At 43.7% G+C, this 24218-nt stretch overlaps 1 protein-coding gene across 2 annotated transcripts in view; it reads right to left on the reverse strand.

Moving 5' to 3' along the window:
• baz1b (bromodomain adjacent to zinc finger domain, 1B) overlaps positions 1-24218 on the reverse strand; it is an 87334-nt gene that overhangs the window by 60337 nt on the left and 2779 nt on the right. The window contains exons 2-6 of one of the 2 annotated variants that reach the window (XM_068008057.1): positions 18507-18623; positions 13699-13843; positions 12758-12962; positions 10680-10801; positions 4823-5020 (exon numbers count right to left, since the gene is read on the reverse strand). In XM_068008057.1, the coding sequence (XP_067864158.1) occupies positions 4823-5020; positions 10680-10801; positions 12758-12962; positions 13699-13843; positions 18507-18623 (787 nt within the window). The other variant, XM_068008056.1, reaches the window with a different exon arrangement.

Raw genomic sequence — 24218 nt, forward strand, 5'->3', positions numbered from 1 at the left:
TATTCTGAAACTACAGACTAAACTACTGTACTTTTATATTCTATTTGAAAGTGTATGTGTCTAGTAAAAAGAGAGGTGAGGAATACAGCAAAAAAGAATGTTGCACTCTAACCCTGGAGCTTCATGATAAGCAGAAAATTTTCCAACCTGTGTTTTAAAACCATCTGTACCACTTAGCACTGGGATTGTACATTTTGTTTACATCTCTCAGTAAGCATCAAAGCGAATAAATACCACATTTCATTTCTTTCTCGCCATTGCACTGGGCAGGGGAAAATACTGATGTTAAAAGTGGCTGTAACTGCCACTTAGTAAACAGTACACAGACAGGAAACACTACTCACCAACCAGCTGTTAGTGAGACTGAAAACAAAACAATGCACTTCCCCAGGTGTCATTCCTCTGGTCTTAAAGCAATGGTAGGGGATCGTAGAAGTGACTAAGTTTACAAATAAGTTGTGCCCCTACTGCTTCCAAAAGCACGTTTGTAATTTGTAGGGTACAGTATGTGCACACAACTGAACCAAAGGGTTGAGAACGCGGACGCAACCAGAAGTATGCGTACTTGACCAGACCGACGGGGAAAGGGCCGCGCGTACTTGACCAGACCGACGGGGAAAGGGCCGCGCGTACTTGACCAGACCGACGGGGAAAGGGCCGCGCGTACTTGACCAGACCGACGGGGAAAAGGGCCGCGCGTACTTGACCAGACCGACGGGGAAAGGGCCGCGCGTACTTGACCAGACCGACGGGGAAAGGGCCGCGCGTACTTGACCAGACCGACGGGGAAAGGGCCGCGCGTACTTGACCAGACCGACGGGGAAAGGGCCGCGCGTACTTGACCAGACCGACGGGGAAAGGGCCGCGCGTACTTGACCAGACCGACGGGGAAAGGGCCGCGCGTACTTGACCAGACCGACGGGGAAAGGGCCGCGCGTACTTGACCAGACCGACGGGGAAAGGGCCGCGCGTACTTGACCAGACCGACGGGGAAAGGGCCGCGCGTACTTGACCAGACCGACGGGGAAAGGGCCGCGCGTACTTGACCAGACCGACGGGGAAAGGGCCGCGCGTACTTGACCAGACCGACGGGGAAAGGGCCGCGCGTACTTGACCAGACCGACGGGGAAAGGGCCGCGCGTACTTGACCAGACCGACGGGGAAAGGGCCGCGCGTACTTGACCAGACCGAAGGATGGTATGTGCACATGACTGTACCGAATGTTACAAAGGTACAGTGTGTGAATGTGATTGGACCAAATGATAGAGTGCAAATTTCATTAATATGTTCTCTGGATGTGGGTGACGTTGGTAAGGGCGCATTTATTGCCCACCCCTAGTTGCCAAGGAAGTGGTGGGCCTTCTCCTTGAACAGCGGCAGTCCGTGCACTGATGGTGCTTCCCCAATGATGTTAGGTAGGGAATTCCACCATATTGACCCAACATTGACAAAGGAACAACAGCTTATGTCCAAGTCAGGACAGTGTGTGACTGGGAAGCGAATAAGGATAAACAACCAAAGGATACAGTTTGTATATGTGACCAGATCAAATAACAATTTAAAGTGCTTAATACAAGAAAATCATTTTTTTACCATTCAGAAAAATTCCTGATGTCCATTGAAAAAAAACATCAAGATGAAAAGTGCAGAAAATCATTAAATGCACCAACACATCAAGCTCACATATGGACTTTCTTGCAGGTGGGGAAGAGGATATCAGTGGGATAGCTTGCTAAGAAGGATGCCTCACCATTTTGCCAACAGATTTAAAGAGCAACACCGGCTTCAAAAATGATCCAAGGCACACGCCATCCAACTCTTGAATGGTTGGGGCATGGAGATAAGAATCCTTGGGAGGACAGGAGATAATACAGGTAAACAATAAGGTGACAGCCATACCCTGAACAGACACACAGCCACCACAAATAGCACCATGACTCATGCAGATCAGGCTGATGCAACAGCTTACCTAATCATCTTCAGTCCATTTAGGAGGCTGCATTAATTATCAAGAAATTCACATTAACATCTCAAACCACTGCTGAGCTGGGATCGGTCTGGGAGATCAGTGATTACAAAATTACAACACCTCAATCCAAGCAAATAAAAAAACAGCTATCTCTCCCCACACCCTGACAATTAAAAACAAACAACTCCACTAATGGCTTAACTAGCATCTCACTGGATTCATACAGACATCGGAACAGGAGTAGGCCATTTAGCCCCTCGAGCCTGTTCCACCATTCAATGAGATCGTGGCTGATCTGCGACCTCTCTCCATATACCCGCCTTAGCCCCATATCCCTTAATACCTTTGGTTAACAAAAATCTATCAATCTCGGATTTAAAATTAACAATTGAGCGCGCATCAACTGCTGTTTGCAGAAGAGAGTTCCAAATTCTACCACCCTTTGCGTGAAGAAGTGTTTCCTAACTTCACTCCTGAAAGTCCTGGCTCCAATTCTTAGGTTGTGTCTCCTAATCCTAGACTCCCCAACCAACGGTATAGTTTCTCTCTATCTACCCTAGTAGTTCCCCTTAATATCTTGAAAACTTCCATCAAGTCACCCCTTAATCTTCTAAATTCCAGGGAATACAACTCTAGTTTGTGTAATCCCTCCTCGTAATTTAAGACGGAGATGAGGAGAAATTTCTTCTCTCAGATGGTTGTGAACTTTTGGAATTCTTTGCCCCAAAGAGCGGTGGAGGCTGAGTCATTGAATATATTCAAGGCTGAGTTAGACAAATTTTTGATCAGCAAGGGAGTCAAAGGATATGGGGAACAGGCAGGAAAGTGGAGTTGAGGCCAAAATCAGATCAGCCATGATCTCATTGAATGACGGAGCAGGCTCGAAGGGCTAAATGGTCCACTTCTGCTCCTATCTCTCATATTCTTATGTAATTTAACCCTTGGAGTCCAAGTATCATGCCAGTAAATCTACGCTGCACTCCCTCCAAGGCCAATATATCCTTCTTGAGGTGCGGTGCCCAGAGCTGAACACAGTACTCCAGGTATGGTCTAACCAGAGACCAGAGACTCCCAGCTTTGATTCCTAGTCTATTCCAAGTTGATCTTAGCCAGGATAGAAGTTAGGGCATTACACTTGGCCTCAGTGCCCCAGGTTAAGTAACAAGGACCACGAGTTCCTGTTTCCGATTGCTATCCAATGATCCCGGCTGAAAAGTTCACATACAAATACATCAAAGTTCAACTCTAACGCTCTTCCATCAAATAACCTGTCAACATTCACCGTCTACACAAAAATAAAGAATGGGCACTTGGGAGTGGACTGGCGGATGCCCAATGCCTGTGAAATTCTACCCTTGAACCTTCAAGAAAGGACATATTGAAGGATTAAACAAGGCTACTAGTGCAGACCAAATCCTTGCAGTCAGCTACAAGAACATTTGAATGGAGACATTTTCATGCATTTGGCTACCAAAGAAAACTTACATTTCAGGTCTAGGACACTCAACATGGCAGTCCCCAGATCTCCGCAACCTACCTCTAACCACACTTTACGCAAGACAGCCATATTGTATTCAAGCCCTACGTGGCACAATTGAACTTAGCCTTGCTGCCTTCTGCTGCTTTCAATCTGGCATGGTCGCTGATAAATCATCACTAAAAAATTTGAACTTGCAGTTTATATAGGAGGAATTACAGGCGTGCAAGCTAAAAGTATTAGAGGACACCAGACATGCATATCTATTACAATTTTCACTGCAACGTCATTTGTGGACACTTAAATCCCATTCCATTTGCTTTCATACCATGCACAAGATCCCTTATGTTTTGCACTGATCTCTGACTGAAAGCACAGGCAGAAACATGCTCCAACATACTAACAATGTCATTTTATGCAAATGCCAGTTTTCCCACTCTTGCTGTTAGGAAATTCCAACCTCTTTGTGGATTGGAACGTTCTGGATAGGTCCCACTGCTCCACATCACAAACTGAGGGCAATCATATTCTCACCTAATGTCCACGTGCGCCCTTCCGGAAGGGTATCACCAGATCACAATCAGGAGGGGGAACACTTGGCCAATTTTCCCCTCCCTAACCCAGGAGTAAGACAAATCATAGCTCTCTAGCTGAAATCAGCAAACTCAGCACAAACTGTGGATCAAACCGCAGATCGTTCTCATCTGTATGGCTCAGCAATGCACTGGACAAATTTAGTGAGCCATCAAGACAACTTCTGGATTTCTTCAAAGAGGACTGCATAGCACAATGGCGCAGGTACAGCTTTTTCAACCTCCAGGACCTGGATTCAAAATCAGTTCAGAGCAAGGAGATAAAATCTCCTCTTTCTGCTGTAAAAGTTTTCTACCTGGCGAGTCTCCTAGTGGATAAAAGCCCACAGCCCAGAACAGCCACTAATTGGGCACTAAATCTCACTCAAAGGCCACAATGGTGAATTGTGCTGAAGCAGAAAGATGTCACACTGTTGCAGTAAGGAGTGCTCCACTGGCGTAGAAGCTAAAGTACTTTGTTGGAGAAAGAGCAGAAAGAGCTTTACTCTATACCTAGCTGTGCTACGCCTGAACTGGAAGTGTACAAAATTAGCACTCTTCAAAACTGACACCTTCATTCCAAGCACAAAATTCACCCAATTCTTTTTTTTGAGAAATGCAAGGTTCTTACCTTGTATGGAGAGAGCAGGAAGTCACTGAATTTACTGGGCAGCGAATATTTCTGTACAAGTGCATCTTCCACCACCCAGGGTGCATTTTCTCCCATCCCCATACGCATAGAGTTGTGCCTGATGAAATAGCGCAGGATTTCCTTGTTTTTTTTGAGAAATGCAAGGTTCTTACCTTGTATGGAGAGAGCAGGAAGTCACTGAATTTACTGGGCAGCGAATATTTCTGTACAAGTGCATCTTCCACCACCCAGGGTGCATTTTCTCCCATCCCCATACGCATAGAGTTGTGCCTGATGAAATAGCGCAGGATTTCCTTGTTTGGCGGCCTCTCCGAGCGGATGAGACTTTCAGCTGGTACGTTACTGATTATCTAGAGCAAGAAAAGCAATTGCTTTATTCAAATGAAACTTTATAAAGTCCACATATTTCATTGTGGGGTTTTGTAGAATCCAAGAGTTTACAGGGAAATGCTAGATTCAGCAAGCTGAACTAACCAAACAAATTAAGCTGTTTGGTCAAATCAGCCTGTTGAATCTAACATGGTGTAGTGCTGAACAATACAGATGAGGAATTCAGCTTGGACCTGGGAACAATTTGATCTCAGCCAATACAGCGCTTAGGATGCTACCTGTCGGTGCCTGAGACAGGTTGGGGGGGTGTGGCAGTTAGCCACGGTTCCAACTCCAGAAAGCACCCACTGACTCCCAGTAAAAGAAAAACTGGGTGTCAAGTGAGGTCAAGATCATGGTCAGCACATTCAAAGTCTAGCTCATACATGTAGAGTGGCTACTTGGGAAAAGTACTGGAGGGCTGCTGACCCTTGTGTAATAACACCCATTGAGGCTGAACATTTTCCAGGGGAGAAGGAGAATGTCAATTCAATAATGGCCTTCAAAAGGAAACTGGATAAGTACTTGAAAGGGCTGCAGGGATAGGGCGGGAGAGTGGGACTAGCTGGATTGCTCTTGCATAGAGCCGGCGCAGACTCAATGGGTCGAATGGCCTCCTTCCCGAGCTGTAACCGATGATTCTATGTCCATTTTACTTTAAAACAGCAAGCAATCCAATGAGCACTTAAGTGATTATTCTGCATCTCATTCAGCCTGTTCATTGATAATACAACCACAAAAGCAACATTTGTTCACATCTATGAAAATTGCTGGTGAGCATTCTCCTTGAATACAGCCAGTGGTGCAAGTGAAGTGCACGGCCATCATCCAGTGAACAAAGTGGCAAGAGCTGCCAACTAGCAAATGCTGTGCAAATAGTGACAAAAAATGTCATCAACAGATTACAGTAGTCACACACAGCATGGAAGGGATTACACTTCTAATTCACAGAGGCAATAAAGCAGACATCATCGAGCCTCAGAATGGGTGAAACAGCCAAGAATGAATGATAAAAGTTTGAAAGGTTATGATTAACAGATTTGAATTATTAAGTAATGACGCTCAACGGCTGGTTGCGATCTGAATTGCATTCTGGCCCCAGAAGCAGCTGGACGTATTATCATACAGATCAGCCTGATGAAGTACCCCCCCACCCCCATGTGCTGTTTGTGCAGAGGGGTCTATGGATTATGCTAGTTTCAGAACAATTTTGTGTCCAGGTTCCATCCCACATGTCAGTGTTGTCAATATCACATGCCGTCCATGTGATGAGATTACACAAACTGGGGTTGTATTCCCTGGAATTTAGAAGATTATGGGGTGATTTTTCAAGACGGTACGGGGAACTTTTTTTTAAAAATTCGTTCATGGGATGTGGGCGTCGCTGGCAAGGCCAGCATTTATTGGCCATCCCCAATTGCCCTTGAGAAGGTGGTGGTGAGCCGCCTTCTTGAACCGCTGCAGTCCATGTGGTGAAGGTTCTCCCACAGTGCTGTTAGGAAGGGAATTCCAGGATTTTGACCCAACGACGACGAAGGAACTGCGATATATTTCCAAGTCAGGATGGTGTGAGACTTGGAGGGGAACGTGCAGGTGGTGTTGTTCCCATGTGCCTGCTGCCCTTGTCCTTCTAGATGGTAGAGGTCGCGGGTTTGGAAGGTGCTGTCGAAGAAGCCTTGGCGAGTTGCTGCAATGCATCCTGTGGATGGTACACACTGCAGCCACAGTGCGCCGGTGGTAAAGGGAGTGAAGATTTAGGGTGGTAGATGGGGTGCCAATCAAGCGGGCTGCTTTGTCCCGGATGGTGTCGAGCTTCTCGAGTGTTGTTGGAGCTGCACTCATCCAAGCAAGACTTTTGCCTTGTAGATGGTGGAAAAGCTTTTGGGAGTCAGGAGGTGAGTCACTCACCAACCACAGAATACCCAGCCTCTGACCTGCTCTTGTAGCCACAGTATTCATGTGGCTGGTCCAGTTAAGTTTCTGGTCAATGGTGACCCACCAGGATGTTGATGTTGATGGTGGGGGATTCGGTGATGCCAATGCCGTTGATTGTCAAGGGGAGGTGGTTAGACTCTCTTGTTGGAGATGGTCATTGACTGGCACTTGTCTGGCACGAATGTTACTTGCCACTTATCAGCCCATGCCTGGATGTTGTCCAGGTCTTGCTGTGTGCAGGCACGGACTGCTTCAGTTCCATTCGCAAACCCTCAGATAATGAACACTGTGCAATCATCAGCGAACATCCCCATTTCTGACCTTATGATGGAGGGAAGGTCATTGATGAAGCAGCTGAAGATGGTTGGGCCTAGGACACTGCCCTGAGAAACTCCTGCTGCAACGTCCTGGGGCTGAGATGATTGGCCTCCAACAACCACTACCATCTTCCTTTGTGCTAGGTATGACTCCAGCCACTGGAGAGTTTTCCCCGATTCCCATTGACTTCAATTTTACTAGGGCTCCTTGGTGCCACACTCGGTCAAATGCTGCCTTGATGTCAAGGGCAGTCACTCTCACCTCACCTCTGGAATTCAGCTCTTTTGTCCATGTTTGGACCAAGGCTGTAATGAGGTCTGGAGCCGAGTGGTCCTGACGGAATCCAAACTGAGCATCAGTGAGCAGGTTATTGGTGAGCAAGTGCCGCTTGACAGCACTGTCGACGACACCTTCCATCACTTTGCTGACGATTAAGAGTAGACTGATGGGGCGGATTGGATTTGTCCTGCTTTTCGTGGACAGGTCATACCTGGGCAGTTTTCCACATTGTCGGGTGGATGTCAGTGGTCTAGCCGTACTGGAACAATTTGGCTAGAGGCGCGGCTAGTTCTGGAGCACAAATCTTCAGCACTACAGCCGGGATGTTGATGGGGTCCATAGCCTTTGCTGTATCCAGTGCACTCAGCCGTTTCGTGATATCACGTGGAGTGAATCGAATTGGCTGACGACTGGCTTCTGTGATGGTGGGGATATCGGGAGGAGGCCGAGATAGATCATTCACTCGGCACTTCTGGCTGAAGATGGTTGCAAACGCTTCAGCCTTGTCTTTTGCACTCATGTGCTGGACTCCGCCATCATTGAGGATGGGGATGTTTGAGGAGCCTCCTCCTCCCATTAGCTGTTTAATTGTCCACCACCATTCACGACTGGATGTGGCAGGACTGCAGAGCTTTGATCTGATCCGTTGGTTGTGGAATCACTTAGCTCTGTCTGTAGCATGTTGCTTCCATTGTTTAGCATGCATGTAGTCCTGCGTTGTAGCTTCACCAGGTTGGCACCTCATTTTTAGGTACGCCTGGTGCTGCTCTTGGCATGCTCTTCTACATTCCTCATTGAACCAGGGTTGATTCCCTGGCTTGTTGGTAATGGTAGAGTGAGGAATATGCCGGGCCATGAGGTTACAGAATGTGCTGGAATACAATTCTGCTGCTGCTGATGGCCCACAGCGCCTCATGGATGCTCAGTTTTGAGCTGCTAGATCTGTTCTGAATCTATCCCATTTAGCACGGTGGTAGTACCACACAACACGTTAGATGGTGTCCTCAGTGCGAAGACGGGACTTCGTCTCCACGAGGACTGTGCGGTGGTCATTCCTACCAATACTGTCATGGACAGATGCATCTGCGACAGGTAGATTGGTGAGGACGAGGTCAAGTACGTTTTTCCCTCGTGTTGGTTCGCTCACCACCTGCCGCAGGCCCAGTCTGGTAGTTATGTCCTTCAGGACTCGGCCAGCTCGGTCAGTAGTGGGGCTACCGAGCCACTCTTGGTGATGGACATTGAAGTTCCCCACCCAGAGTACATTCTGTGCCCTTGCTACCCTCAGTGCTTCCTCCAAGTGGTGCTCAACATGGAGGAGGACTGATTCATCAGCTGAGGGAGGATGGTAGGTGGTAATCAGCAGGAGGTTTCCTTGCCCATGTTTGACCTGATGCCATGAGATTTCATGGGGTCCGGAGTCAATGTTGTGGACTCCCAGGGCCACTCCCTCCTGACTGTATATCACTGTACCACCACCTCTGGTCGGTCTGTCCTGCCGGTTGGACAGGACATACCCAGGGATGGTGATGGAAGAGTCTGGGACGTTGGCTGAAAGGTATGATTCTGTGAGTATGGCTATGTCAGGCTGTTGCTTGACTAGTCTGTGGGACAGCTCTCCCAATTTTGGCACAAGTCCCCAGATGTTAGTGAGGAGGACTTTGCAGGGTCGACTGGGCTTGGTTTGCCTTTGTCGTGTCCGGTGCCTAGTGGTCCGTCCGGTTTTATTCTTATTATGACTTTTTTTTTAAGCGAGATTGTACAACTGAGTGGCTTGCTAGGCCATTTCAGAGGGCAATTAAGAATCAACCGCATTGCTGTGGGTCTGGAGTCACATATAGGCCAGACCGGGTAAGGATGGCAGGTTTCCTTCCCTAAAGGTCATTAGTGAACCAGATGGGTTTTGACGACAATCCAGTAGTTTCATGGCCACCACTATTGATACTGATCGGGTAGATCGGGAGAAACCATTTCCACTGGTTGGGAGTCTAGAACTAGTGTTTTCTAACTTCAGGAGTGAAGTTAGAAAACACTTCCACGCGCAAAGGGTGGTAGTGGTTTGGAACTCTCTTCCACAAACGGCAGTTGATGCGAGCTCAATTGTTAAAAATCAATCTCAGATTTAAAATTATTAACCAAAGGTAGTGAAGGATACGGGGCTAAGGCGGGTATATGGAGTTAGGTCACAGATCAGCCTTGATCTCAGTGAATGGAGGAACAGGCTCGAGGGGCTAAATGGCCTACTCCTGCTCCTATGTTCTGGAAACTGTTGTGTTTCTTCACCGTCCATCACTGTTGCAGTATGCAGAGTCTCAATTTTATTTTGACTTCTGAAAATCTACAAGTAAGCTTTTTTTAAAACTAGAAATGAGAGGTTGAAATGAGTTTAGGCAGTTCAACTGAGTTCTTAGCAGACGCAGACCCACAGCACAAAACTGCCCCAAACTGGCAAATCTCGCTCAGAGGTAGCTGATTTTGAAGACAGAAAAATTGTGCCCTGCTGCATTAGGAGATGCTCTTCTGAGGCTAGGTTAAAATACATTTTTGGGACAGAGAAGAGTACTCGGCATCTAACTGCTATAATTGATTTGGGAATGCTCAATGCTGCTGAACTGAAATCATTCATTGGAATGAACATCCCAGACACCGATGAGCATAAAATGCCCCTCATTTCCTCATCTCCCACCACACCCCCACCCTAAAAAATGTAATTAAAACTAGTACGTACACAGGTTGTAGAACTTCTGGTAATTCACTCAGAACATTTACAATAATGACATCCGTATCCTTCAACGTGAATGTTAACACACATTGATGACATGACGCACCTAGACTATAAGCTGCTGTTTTCCCCAAAAAATGACTTCAATCACATACAAAAACATCAGATACGAAAAGACCAACTGGTCCATCTAGCCTATCCCATAGAGTTGTGATGCCTTATGCATCAGGTCAAGAGACTCCCTACCCTCTAGGGACTCCTGGGACTGCCTTTAATCACTGTTGGGTATAAGCTAACCGATCTATATATGGAAAAAAAACTCTAACAGATCGATCAGCAGTCTACGATCAAAGAAACTAAATTGAAAAGTTAGTTTTATTTCTCACTTTGTCCTCTTCCTGCAACTTCACATCATATTTGTAGGGCAGAAATTTCGGAGGAACCCATTTCTTCTCTTCCTTCTTGAGGCTTGTAGGCAGCTTCCGTGGTGATCGACGAGCTCGGTCACCTGATGAGCATAATATACCCGTTGTTATTTATTTTACAATGCTGAGTGACTGCTCAGTTGTCTCAATGCAGACGAGAAACAGGTGATAACACAGTCACTTGGATTACTGCATACGACAAGCCAAATTAAACTGAACCAAAAGGGAAGGAAGCCCGATAACTGTGAAGACATTACATAGTCCCATTTGTCGGGTTCTACCATGCTGTTTGGGATGGAAAGAAGATTCGGCAGAAAGCCGGCACAGGCACGATGGACCGAATGGCCTCCTCCTATGCTGTACTTATTATGATACTATGAATCACAACTTTTATCTGCACTTATCAGCCTGCTGCTTACACCTGTAAGAGAACAGCTCCATTGATTTGTAAGCCAAATGTGTCACCAAGCAGAAGCATAAATCAACACCATTAACACTGGTGGCTAATTCCAAACTACATTAAAAACTCAACTCAAAAGGTCCCAATTTTAGCCCTCGTTGCGAAACACCAATTTTGAGTCCTCAACTAGATTATAAGCTTACATTCAGCTTTTAGACTTTGGCAGATTCAGAAAATCTATTGTCTCCCTGTGCCCACTAGACTTGAACCCATAACTTTAAAAAACACCAATATTATAATAGCAATGGTTCTCAAATATCAGGGATTACTTTATTTCTGCAAGATTAACTAAACTAAAACACCTAAAACTAATAATTCAAAAATAATTGAATACTTCACCAGTATTTGCCTGGTTGCCCCCCACAACCTTTCTTACATTTTGAAGTACCAGAGACCTATCCTGCCTCTGCTGGATCTCTGAAAGATCTATCTACTTAGTCCCATTCCCCAGCCCTTTTTGCATACCCTTTTATTTTCTTCTACAAATATTTATCCACTTCCTTTTTAAAAACTACTATGGATTCTTTCTTCCACCACGTATCTTGGTAGGGCATTCTAAGTCCTAACGTCCACCTGCACAAAATATTCTCCCAACCTCACCCTTCCCTCCTATGATCTTAAATTTATGCCCTCTAGGCTACAGAACTCTTGGCCAGTTGAAATAATTTCCCCCCCCAATTTACTTTATCAAAACCCCTCATAATTTTGAGCAACTCTATTAAATTGTTTGCTCAGATTAAAAGAGCCCCAGTTTCTCTAATCTCTCATCATAACAAAGGCACCTCATCTCTGGTATCATTGTAGTAAATCTCTTCGGCATCCTCTTCATGACATTCTGCCTAAAAATAAAGTGCCTAAGCTAGACACAATATTCTAACTAGTGACTAACGATTTGTATCAGGTCAGCACTGCCTCTGCTTTTATACTCCATATTCCTATTCATAAAACAAAGGATCTCTTTTTTTTCCCCCCAAATACAACTTGTTCAACTTATCTTCGCACTTTTAAAGCTCTCTGAATCTAAATCCCCAAATCTCAATGCTCCACTCCTCCTTTTAGGAGTTGTTGAGGGAAATGAATGGCTTGGCATGAAAGAGTTTCTTAGCAGCTGCTTTGATAATAGAGGGGAGTTTGATTTGAAATCAGAAGAGATAGTGAGGCCAAGGATGTTGTTGATGGTTGAAGAACAGAGGCTGCAGCCAAATGTTAAGAGGTGGCAGCTGATTAGACTTGCAAAGGAGATGAAGAAATTGTGTCTTTGAAAAACTGAAAAAACAAGATTTTCATTGCCATGGGGGAAAAAGTTCAAGATTAAGCCATTGTACTGAGAGAAGACTGGAAGTTGTGAGCAGACTTTGCAACTTGAAGGAAATTCATGAATGTAGAATGGAATCATTAGTAAAGCTGCATAGGGTTTAAGGAGTGCCGGAGGTCATTAATACAAAGAAACACAGTGAGAAAGAGAGGACAGAGCCCTAGGGACTCCCAAATTAATAGAAAAAAGTGCTACCAATTCTCCCCCTACCACTTCTGCGTGCTTGTCCATTCTACCATACACATAACATCACTGAACACGTACTGGTGTTGCTGTCTCTCTTGTTCTCCTCAACTTTGTTGCAGACTTCCACACCATGGCTCTCTTGCGCCACCTGACTAGAGTTCTCCTTGTCACTGGAAGGCGAGTCACAGGATCCATCGGTTTTCTTCTCTGAGGATAATTCTTCCTTCAGTTCCAGAGGATGGATTTTTACCACTACCACTCGAAGGATTTTGTTTTCCCCGACCTATTACGACAAGACAGAAAAAGTTATTTATTTAGGTTAACTTTTAAACTTACTCAAATATTTAAATGCATTTTAAAAAGGAAAACACTCCTTTATTGCTGCTGGTGGAAGAATTACTAACATCAGCATTTGACAACCAAATGCAAATACAACTAATTTGTTTTAGAAAAGGAATGTCCAATGGCATTTGAACCCAGGTTCCAGAGATGAAATAACAATAATCATCCCCACTAGCTAGTCCCTCAACATTCACTTTTCCAATATTATTATTTATCATGTACTCCAAAGATCTTTTGACTATTTCATGGTCTGATTTGCTGAATTCTAGTATTTCTCTTCACATGCCCTAGGAGGCAGTGACTCACGACAAGATACAGCTTCACTAGCAGTACCAGCCATCTTGTACCATGTCAAAGTGGCTGTTCTTCATGGAGGCTTGTACAGTGAATGCTGGTATGCCTTTCAACCATGGAAGGCCTATCACAGCCAAGCAATATCCTGCCTACACCTGGTATCCATAAAAGTGCCCTTTTCAATGGGGCACTGGACAGCAATCAGGAGCAATCCTGCTTGATTTTTCCTTCATTAGCCCAGGGACCATCCAGAAATCAGCAAAAGCACCACAGCCTAGGGATTAAACCTGAAATTTATGGCTCAGATCAGGCAATGTAGTTACCCACAAAGCCATTACGGAAATATTTTTCAAGCTTGTACAAACTCGTCTTCCAAGACTGACCTGGAATTCGCACTGCTCTTCAAGAGCAAACTTGGTCATGATCTCCATCCATGTTTTGTCAACTAGTTTGTCTAGAGACACTGTATTGTGATGGACCATTTCCAACACAGGCTGTTCAAACCATGCTGGAAACTCCTCCTTTAGCCTGGAAAGAGCAACAAAGCAGAAGAACAAGGTAAAAATGCTACATCATAAATCGCACTGAGGAAATTAACATTTAATAGCAATTTAGACAGGGTTCAAAGAAACTTAGGTAAGTAGCCAAAGAAAGTAGTGATTAGGTGACGCCTTGCTTGGGTTCTAAAAGCCTGTCAACTGTAGAAAAAAAGGGCGATATGGATTTCCACAGTTTGAGGAATTGGGGAAGAGTAGGAGAAAGTGCAATGACTCTTGATTTCAATATGAGGAAGGAGTGCGTAGGGATGAGAAAGAACTTCGAATGAAAAATTAACAGGCAGCATGTCCATGCCCTATAGATTTGCATGCCCTGGAGCACAACAACAAGATTCTCAAATGTTAAGTCCCATCTAACTTGCTCCTAGAGGAAAAGGTACCCCCCTTCCCCCCCCCCAAGCACGTTACAGAACAAGAACTCCCCTCTTTCCTAAACTTACAATCATAACATGCTCAACTGTTCCCCTTTTCTATATTAACATTTGCTTATTTTGTGCAAGAAGTCTCCATGACTGCAAGAGTTCATGCTGCATTCCACCAGTAGATGGTGCCAAATTGTAAACATATCCAATGGCAATACAAGTAAAAATTATGAATCTGGTTCACACCACTACCTGTCTCCTTTTGGGGACACTGTTTTCACATTCTTTTTTAAAAACTTAATCCCTTTGCCCACCTCCCTCTCCTTTCCTGAAAGCACAAAGTCCTGCTAACAATCCACCAACAACACTGGTTACTACCTGAATGCCAGTGGCAGGAGCAATTTAAGGTGATGAATTAAGAAATATTCCGCAAGCACTGTATTGACACATTATGGTGCACTGGTTTAAGTGTGGCTTTTTTCTAGAGTATTGGTACCAGCATGCTGAATAAGCCTACTGACAAAACAAATGTTACTGCCAAACACCACCACCCCCCCTCCTCAATATTACAAAATCAGTTCTCAAACCAACAATGACTAAAGGTGAATGGTATTTTTAATGGGATAATAGAAGATTGATATATTTTGTACACATACATAATTCATAATTTAAAAAGTAAAAAGCCAAGGAATATGTGAACCATGCATCTCAATAATCACTCTAGTTTTTAAAGCAGCATTCTCCCTCCCCACCTCTCAACATAAAGCCTTTTAAATTATTAACCATCAATTCTCCCTCTCCTATTTTCTCCTCTCCTGAAGATAGAAGGGGTGGAAAATGAGTGGTAGCCGACTGCCTGCCAAGGATAATCCCCCACCACCACCACTTTCAACATTGGTGAGGGTGTATAACAGGCGGCTGAACCACTACCGCCCGGTTTCCATCACCGCCAAAAGTTAAAAATCAGCCAAATTGACTCATGCTGATGTATACTTTTTAAATGTCCACCAGCAGCCCTCTGGTACCTTGTCCAAGTGGCCTCCCCCCCCTCCCCCCATATGACAGCCTACATGGAGTGCCAGCAAACTATTCAATATGGGGGCATGACAGGAGAATCTAATCTCTTCAAATACTTACTTTCCATAAACAGTCACTGGGTGGCAATCAGGATCCTGGCTGACCGCACCCGCCTTAACATTTGCGGGACATTGAAGCCAATTACAAAGTCCATACTACTAATCCATCTGAGATCAGATCATTTAGCCAAACTAGAAATCAAAGCTGGCACCTTGTGGACTGTATGGCTCAATGTTAAGACAACAGGCCGTAAAGGGAGTAACTTTATCCACTGGGCCAACAAGTAATCCTTGAAACTAACTCTCAATTTATTCCTCTTTGGAGCAATATTAACATTTCCAGTTTGCACAGGTGCAGTTTTGAAATTACCAATGGACTATTTTGGCTGTCTAGCTTGCCTGTAACTGAAGTCACTGCGCTTGAAATAAAACCTGGGCTCATTCTGCCAGTCAGCCAGTGTTATCGCTGAGAAAACTGAGCCAACTTTTCTCCTCTATAATAGAAAATGAAGTATCGTTGGGTACTGGAGCTTTTACTGAGATTAATCTGCTGCTGTTGACCAATTTCACCACAGCTATTTTTCCACACTCTGCGATGCTTGTTTAAAAGGTCTCTATACTAGGGGTATGGCAGTACATCAGGCAATTTAACCAAGTTTCCAGTAGGACCGCTCAGTGCTATTTTAAAAGGATACAAGTATAAGATTTATACCAGTTGAAATCCAGCACTCACTAACAGGACAGCATTTCAACAGGGAACATTGTGGCATTTTCTTTAAATCTGAGAAACCAAGGTAATGGTTGAAGGCCTACAGTGGAGGACACCACCAAGCTTGACAAGAATAAGAGGGGATGACGTGAATTACAAAGTAGTGATTAGATAAAGGAACATGGGAACAGGAGTAGGCCATTCAGCCCCTCGTGCCTGCTCCGCCATTTGATAAGATCATGGCTAATCTGTGATCTAACTCCATACACCCGCCTTTGGCCCATATCCCTTAATACCTTTGATTGCCAAAAAGCTATCTATCTCAGATTTAAATTTAACAATTGAGCTAGTATCAATTGCCGTTTGCGGAAGAGAGTTCCAAACTTCTACAACCCTTTGTGTGTAGAAATGTTTTCTAATCTCACTCCTGAAAGGTCTGGCTCTAATTTTTAGACTGTGCCCCCTACTCCTGGAATCCCCAACCAGCGGAAATAGTTTCTCTCCATCCACCCTATCCATTCCCCTTAATATCTTATAAACTTCCATCAGATCACCCCTTAACCTTCGAAACTCCAGAGAATACAACCCCAATTTGTGTAATCTCTCCTCGTAACTTAACCCTTGAAGTCCGGGTATCATTCTAGTAAACCTACGCAGCACTCCCTCCAAAGTCACTATGTCCTTCTGAAGATGCGGTGCCCAGAACTGCTCACAGTATTCCAGGTGCGGTCTAACCAGGGTTTTGTATAGCTGCAGCATAACTTCTGCCCCCTTGTACTCTAGTCCTCTGGATATAAAGGCCAGCATTCCATTAGCCTTATTGATTATTTTCTGCACCTGTTCATGACACTTCAATGATCTATGTACCTGAACCCCTAAGTCCCTTTGGACATCCACTGTTTTTAACTTTTTACCATTTAGAAAGTACCCTGTTCTATCCTTTTTTGATCCAAAGTGGATGACCTCACATTTGTCTACATTGAATTCCATTTGCCACAGTTTTGCCCATTCACCTAATCTATCAATATCGCTTTGTAATTTTATATTTTCATCTACACTGCTTATAATGCCACCAATCTTTATGCCATCAGCAAACTTAGATATGAGACTTTCTATGCCTTCATCTAAGTCGTTAATAAATATTGTGAATAATTGAGGCCCCAAGACAGATCCCTGCAGGACTCCACTAGTCACATCCTGCCAATGTGAGTACCTACCCATTATCCCTACTCTCTGTCGCCTTTTGCTCAGCCAACTTCCTAACCAAGTCCGTACTTTTCCCTCGATTCCATGGGCTTCTATCTTAGCTAACAGTCTCTTATGTGGGACCTTATCAAATGCCTTCTGGAAGTCCATACAAATAACATCCATTGACATTCCCCTGTCCACTACTTTAGTCACCTCTTCAAAAAATTCAATCAGGTTTGTCAGGCACGACCTACCTTTCACAAATCCATGCTGGCTCTCTCTGATTAACTGAAAATTCTCGAGGTGTTCAGTCACCCTATCCTTAATTACAGACTCCAGCATTTTCCCCACAACAGATGTTAGGCTAACTGGTGATGTCAGATGATGTCAAGCCTGGATTTTAAAATCATGAAGGTTGTGGGTGAATGGAAAGACTTTACAGAGTAAAGAATTCAAAAATTTGGGATACTAAGCAAGAATGGGATAGAACAGGAGACAGTGTGATGTCCCTTCCTTTCAATATAGCATGAACTGCACTTAAAGTTGCCCACGGTACACATACTTTCAATAACAGTGAAATGAAAAAGGTGATCTCAACTGAGTGCCAGGAACAGGTCTGTACCCACATGGATGTGCTCGAGATCTTTCTCCCTCCCTTCCTCCTTGGCCAGGTAGGGAGTAACAGTTTGGCGTATATTACTGAAGCCACAACACAGTGAAGTGTGAATTACTTTCACACATCATCTCACAGGGGAAAAAAAACCTCACAAATTACCACCATATTATATTTCCAGGCTCCGTGATGCTGTATTTTAGAATTACTTTCCATTCACCCCCCCAAAACACGGTTCCCCAGTTGACAGACAGTGAACTCTCTCTAGATTTTGCCAATCGTTTCTGTAATTATTACGAGATGCATTTGAACCTCTCCATCCTGCCTGGCACTACCTGCCTTATAATGATACAGGGCAAAAAACCTGTATCATACAACCCTGTGTCAGTATTGTCAGGAAAACAAATTCTGCCATCATTCAACTAATAGGATGCAGCCCTCTGGATATATGCTATAAGATGAAACAAAAATATTTGGCATGCTGTGTTAGGTCAATAAGATGTCAGAATCTGCCCATTACCTCTGTGGAACACACACAATTATTAGAAGGATATTCCATCAGTAAGGAAACCCCATCTCTTTAATGCTTGGAGAGTTTTATGGAATTCATCCCAGCAACAGGTAGAGTTAAATTGCTACCAACATATTAATTGTACCTTATATTTAAGAATCTATCAAATACTCACAGTTCAGTTACTTCCTGCTCCTCGTCCCAGGCCTCCTTGTGAGTCAGCTGGTTGCTGCCTGTGCTTTTACACGTCCAGATTCGCTCTGCGTATCTGGACAGTCGAATTTCATATTCTCTGGAGTATCAGCTCAGGAAAATAAAGAAGGAAATTTAGCTTTTACACAAAAATCTTTGAAACACAAATCATCATGATGCCATATCTGTACCGTTTCACACTCGATCTTCTGTTCCCTATACTCAAACCACTGAATCCATTCTAGCTCACTTAACGGTGGTAGTCTTTTTATTCAACCGTTTCAAATTTTTCTTCAATCTTCCCCAATTTTCTCTGCTGTACTGAAGGCACCGACTCCTGCTGGGGTACAGTGCCCTAGGCACCTACTAGCTTCTCATCCAAGCTGTCATTCACGTGTGAGCCGAAAAAGGGAGCATCTGCAGATCATTCAACTGTGAAGGTACACAGCGGCGCTTGATCCTGGTCTCACCTGCCACCCATACATTCCAGTGGCAGTAATAAAAAGAAACACTGCAAGTGCTGGAAATTGGAGGTGGGGGGGGGTGGGAGGAAGAGACACGGACAGACAAGAGAAAAAACAACCAGAAAACCTTGGACGAGGGTCCATTAGAATCTAAAAACAAAGACAAGTTAATATTTCAGGTTCAAACCTTGCATCAGAACAGGAAGATAAGTGAGCCCCTTCACAGAAGAACAAGTAATGTCAAGTTGAGTTTACTAACTACTATCACAAAGAACTAGCTAATGGGTTTAATAGCATGTAAACAGTTTTGTTTTGTAAAAAGACTGGAAAGGGGTTTAGAGCAGATTTTATCCCATTTTGTCATCTGAATGTCTTTTCACTGCCTGACTGAGCTGTTTGTGAAAGCGTGCATGCACACACATATCTCCTTAATCTCCGCTAATGTCAGTGCAACTCACAGTCAGCAGCATGAGTCTGGGGGTCTGAAACTCACTGCCCGAAAGGGTGGTAGAGGCAGAAACCCTCAACGCATTTAAAAAGTACTTGGATGTGCACTTGAAGTGCCGCAACCTAGAAGGCTACGGACCAAGAGCTGGAAAGTGGAACTATGCTGGATAGCTCTTTTTTGGCTGCCAGACAAGATGGGCCGAATGGTCTCCTTCTGTGCCCTAAATTTCTATGAGTCAGGCACTGCAAATACTGGTCTGAGGCCAGTAGCCGTGCTGTAACTTCAGGCCTGAGGCTTCCCGCCACTGCTAGACACCTGATACTGCAGAATATGGCATTTCAGATAACAATTATCATGTAGTCTGACTGTAAATTCCTGTTAAGAGGAGTAGCCTGTACTTTGCTGGACTACTTTCGGCCCAATGGTTGCAATTCCTGTTTATATCCTGTTTCCAATAACAATAGGCATGGCAAAGCCCTCAAGTCTTTTATATTGCAGGACTACTTCTATATGAAGCTGTTTTACAATGTGCTGCAGGCCTGTGCACTGATGTCACGGCTGCTTTCAGTGGCAGCATTGTAATACGCAGCACACTATCCTTGGTGAGCTCCTCCCTATCTCCAATTGAATAGCATACTGTATTGCATTTGTACGTGGAGCTGAACGAATAAGGAAGAGAGGTGCCTACTGACATCATGTATAACCCCAATGTTTTAGTTCCCTGGCACACCAGCTTCTTTACTCTACCTGAGCCAGGGGCCTTCAAGCTTTTTTCTCTTGTGGGTTCCATAGCTGTGTATTATGACGCTTTGGGGACCATATCTAAAGTTTAAATTCATGTTCACATTCACCTGTGTTTGTCTCAAGCTGTAGTTATTAACAGATCTTAGCATTCTGATTAAGGATTAATCCACCAGTGAGGCAGTAGTAGCAAGTCCTTTACAAACCTCCAGGCCCATAAACTTGAAAGAGGACTCACCAGCAAGTACCAAATAGGGTGCAGTTACCTTGGCTTTGTAGGCCAAATTGCCAGGGCCAGTGCCATATTGACCAAACAGGCTGTAGTTTCATCATTGCTATTGTAGAGGACGTAAACTGGAATTGAAAGCATTGGACTAGTATCACTTTCATTACATTTTGCCACGTCTTCAAATAAAATATTCTTTTCCTTATTATAAAAGAGATCATTACAACCAACAGCCCAGGTTACTTTGCTCCCACATCCTGCGCAGCATCCTCCAAACTCCTGTAAAATGCCTTGGTATGTTTGTTATGTGAAAGACGCAAGTTTTTTTTAAAAGGGGACTGAAGATCAAAGAGACTACTTATTTTCACTACTTTTACAAATCAAAGTGGCATCAGTTTTCTTGGAACTGTAGAGTAGGCGCCAGATACTACAAGAGACACTCATGATGAGTTGAAACCACACTTCAAAAAGTGGTTGGTTGAATTGCACCCCCCATCCCCAAAATACCTGCATCAGTACCTCAACCACATAGCCAGTCTACCTACACATGTGAACTTAGTGAGCACCACCAGAGAGGTATTCAACTCAAGGATGGCATCACAGTCAAACCCAATCCGGTTCACATCTGACATCCATTCACACACAGACTTTCCAGCAGGAGGTCATCAGATTGTGATCAGCAGCAGGAATCTCAGGCAACATATTTGCTTCCTCGTCAAGACCAAGTGTAATGCTGCAACTGAGCTCAGCAAATTCAGCACAGATCTGGAATCAGGCCAGAATCTTCTTGTCAGTAATGTCTTGGTGCCTTTACTCACTAAATGTATCAAGGTAGCCTCAAACTAAGAAATTAGCAAAGTCCAACTTGTTTGAAACATCTTGTGAACTAAGTAAAAACAAGGAGGTTCAAAGACAAAAAAAAGAAGTCCAATAGCTGTTTCCATGTTAGTCGAGGCGATGGAGCTTGTTACACTGGCCATTTTCCCACCAAAACATCACCGTAAAATTGATTCAGGACAAATGTAAAAGTTATGCTCCCTCGATTTATCATAACCTACCAGATAGAAATTTGGAACGAATGAACACAGGGCATGAAACAAATGTATACAGTTATTGTTAAAGTCTAGGATGTGTGGATGATTGCACTTTAGCAAGAGAAACTGCCTGGTACTACTCACAGTGAGGGTTGGAATAAAGTACATGCAGTCTAATCCTGATAAATCAAAACAATTTTTTGCACAAAGAAAATTGATCAAATGATCAAATACAAATAAATGGCAACGTAAAGATAAAGTACAAATGAAAATTTGAGTTATCCAAAAGTTTGAATTAAACAACTACCAATTAAAAGCAGATCTTTGCTAGACTACTTCCAACCTAAAGGCTGCAACTCCTCATTCTAATTCTACCACTTCCTCAGTATACCACTGCTGAGTGCCCAGGCCTCTGTGATATGGCCATTATCCCTACCACAGGGTTATGAAACTACAACACCCTACTCCACAGTATAACACACTCAAGTAACCAGTTCTGTAACTCTAAGATGTACTTAAAGAAAATAAATTGGGAAGAAAAAAGAAACAGCAAATTAAGTCTGATCTACAACTCCACAATTATCATGAGTTCTGCTGGGATTCAAATTCCTACTCGATTACCCAAAGTTTTCAATGTTGGTCAAGCTCTTGCGAATGGAAACTGACCAGCAGCATAAAAAGATAGCAAGTCAACATGGCCACTTTTATACTTCTCCAAGCCACACGAGCAGATAGCCAGGAGCAGGTTAATGCCAATCCCACCCACAGAATAACATACTATTAAAGAGGAATAGGAAAGCAGAGGGAAAATCTAGGAACTTAATATGTCAAAAAACATTCATCATTACAACCATTATGAAAATCTGCAGGTCTGTCACTAGGGCTTTAATAAAATAGCAAACATGCAAAATGTTCATACTGTGTCCAAATGAACAATGAAAAGCACCCAGGTCAGTTATAGATTTTGTGCTTCCAAACTTGGATCACGTTCACTGGGTTTTAGGAGCTTCATAGTACACGGGTGAAATACTGATCATTGATGTACTGGCCACCGCAATTGAGGCAGTGAATTTATTATACAAGACTAAAACCCTTGGCTTCGGTACGATTTTCCTTAAAGCTTATTGGTATCAATATATTAAATATGTCTAGTGACAACACTGCTGTGGCTTTCACCCAAGTTATAGCACCCTCTGTAATCAAAACATACTTAAGCACTGGGTTACATGACACCTTGACTGAGTACTGGAGTACTTAAAGTTACAATTAATTCATACATAAGTTAACAACGCTCAATCATTTAATGGGGACCAAAAGATTTCATCACTAAAGTACATTGACACAAGGGTTTTGAACAGATGAAATTTTGTACTATGAAAAATACCCAGCAGTACAATTACAGATTCCAGACATGGATTGCCTGGAAAGAACATTTGAGCTGTTGGGTGAAGTACTGGTAGTTACAGTCCATCACTGGTGGTGGTAATGCCAGGAGCAACCAGAGGTGATGAACCAAGAGCATCATGCTAAAAGTGCATCACATGGTACTGCAGTGTATTGTTTCAAGTAGAATTTTTTTTTCTATATCATTTTGTCAGTTTCCTGTTGCTGATCACTATCCAACAGCCCCAATGAACATGCTTGGGCTCAGCTGTGATGCTCTTCCACTCCCCTATGGCCAAATTGGTGAGGTACTAGAGGGCAAATGATGCCCATCAAACCGTACCACATAAGGAGTTGCCATCTTTAGAAGGGGAGAGGAGAGAAGAAAATATAAAAGTACCATGCAAGATGCAGAGCTCACATTAAAGGGTATTGGTTTACATGCAATTCTTACTACAGCCTATTGGTACTAATATGCTAAATAAGTGTAGCAATATTACACACTCAGAAATACCAGCCAGTCAACAAAGGAAGCTGTTATTCAGACTGGGGGATTGGAGACTGTGCTCATTACTAGAGAGGGTTTTACACATAAATCTGGGAATTTTTATTCTGCTAGATGTCCAGGCAGACACCAATTTCCAGTTTTCAAGAGTATGACACCGGATTCAAGTCAAGAGAGGAAAAGTGCAGCATGACTTCTTGGTGGAATACAGTGACAAATCACCAATACTGCATCAACCTTTAAAGTTAGCTGTCAAATCTATTGAATCCCTTCTTGTTGTGTCCAGTTGAAAGCGTACACATGACTAGATTGGACATTGCACAGGAAATGTCCATTCAAAAACTGCTCACTAACCAATCTCTAAACACAAGTGCAACCTGCATTGGGGTTTTGTCATCATTGAAGAGACAAGACCAAAGTAACAGTCACCCCTTCTCAGCATAAAAAAATCACATTCATGCTAAAGATGTCAGTAATAACGTGAATCAGCATCAGCGTCCGCAGCCTATTCAACAGCGGACAGCATCACAGTCTTGTTCTTGCCCACACTTTTCCAGTGGAGATCACTTGTTAGCAATCAGGATTGGAAAAATGAACTGATTCTTCCTCCCCTAGCCCAAGGACACTAAGGCTGACTGTAGTACTACTCAGCTGTTGCCCAGGCTGAAGTCAGTTAACTCACCACAAATTGGGTATGCTCCCTAGGACCATCTGGTCTGGTGCCACACTACCAGTGCCTTTACCCACAAGGCCACCAGGAGGTGCTCTGATTTCAAAGGTTGGACTAATTCTTGAGACTTGGACAATTCCAAGAAAGTTACAATTTATTTATTTTTGAAACTAGTAAAGTAAGTCCCAGCTAGTTCTGTGCACAGCTCCAGAAGAAAACTGAAA

This window comes from Heptranchias perlo, chromosome 28 (assembly GCF_035084215.1).
Source record: "Heptranchias perlo isolate sHepPer1 chromosome 28, sHepPer1.hap1, whole genome shotgun sequence".
NCBI lineage: Eukaryota > Metazoa > Chordata > Chondrichthyes > Hexanchiformes > Hexanchidae > Heptranchias > Heptranchias perlo.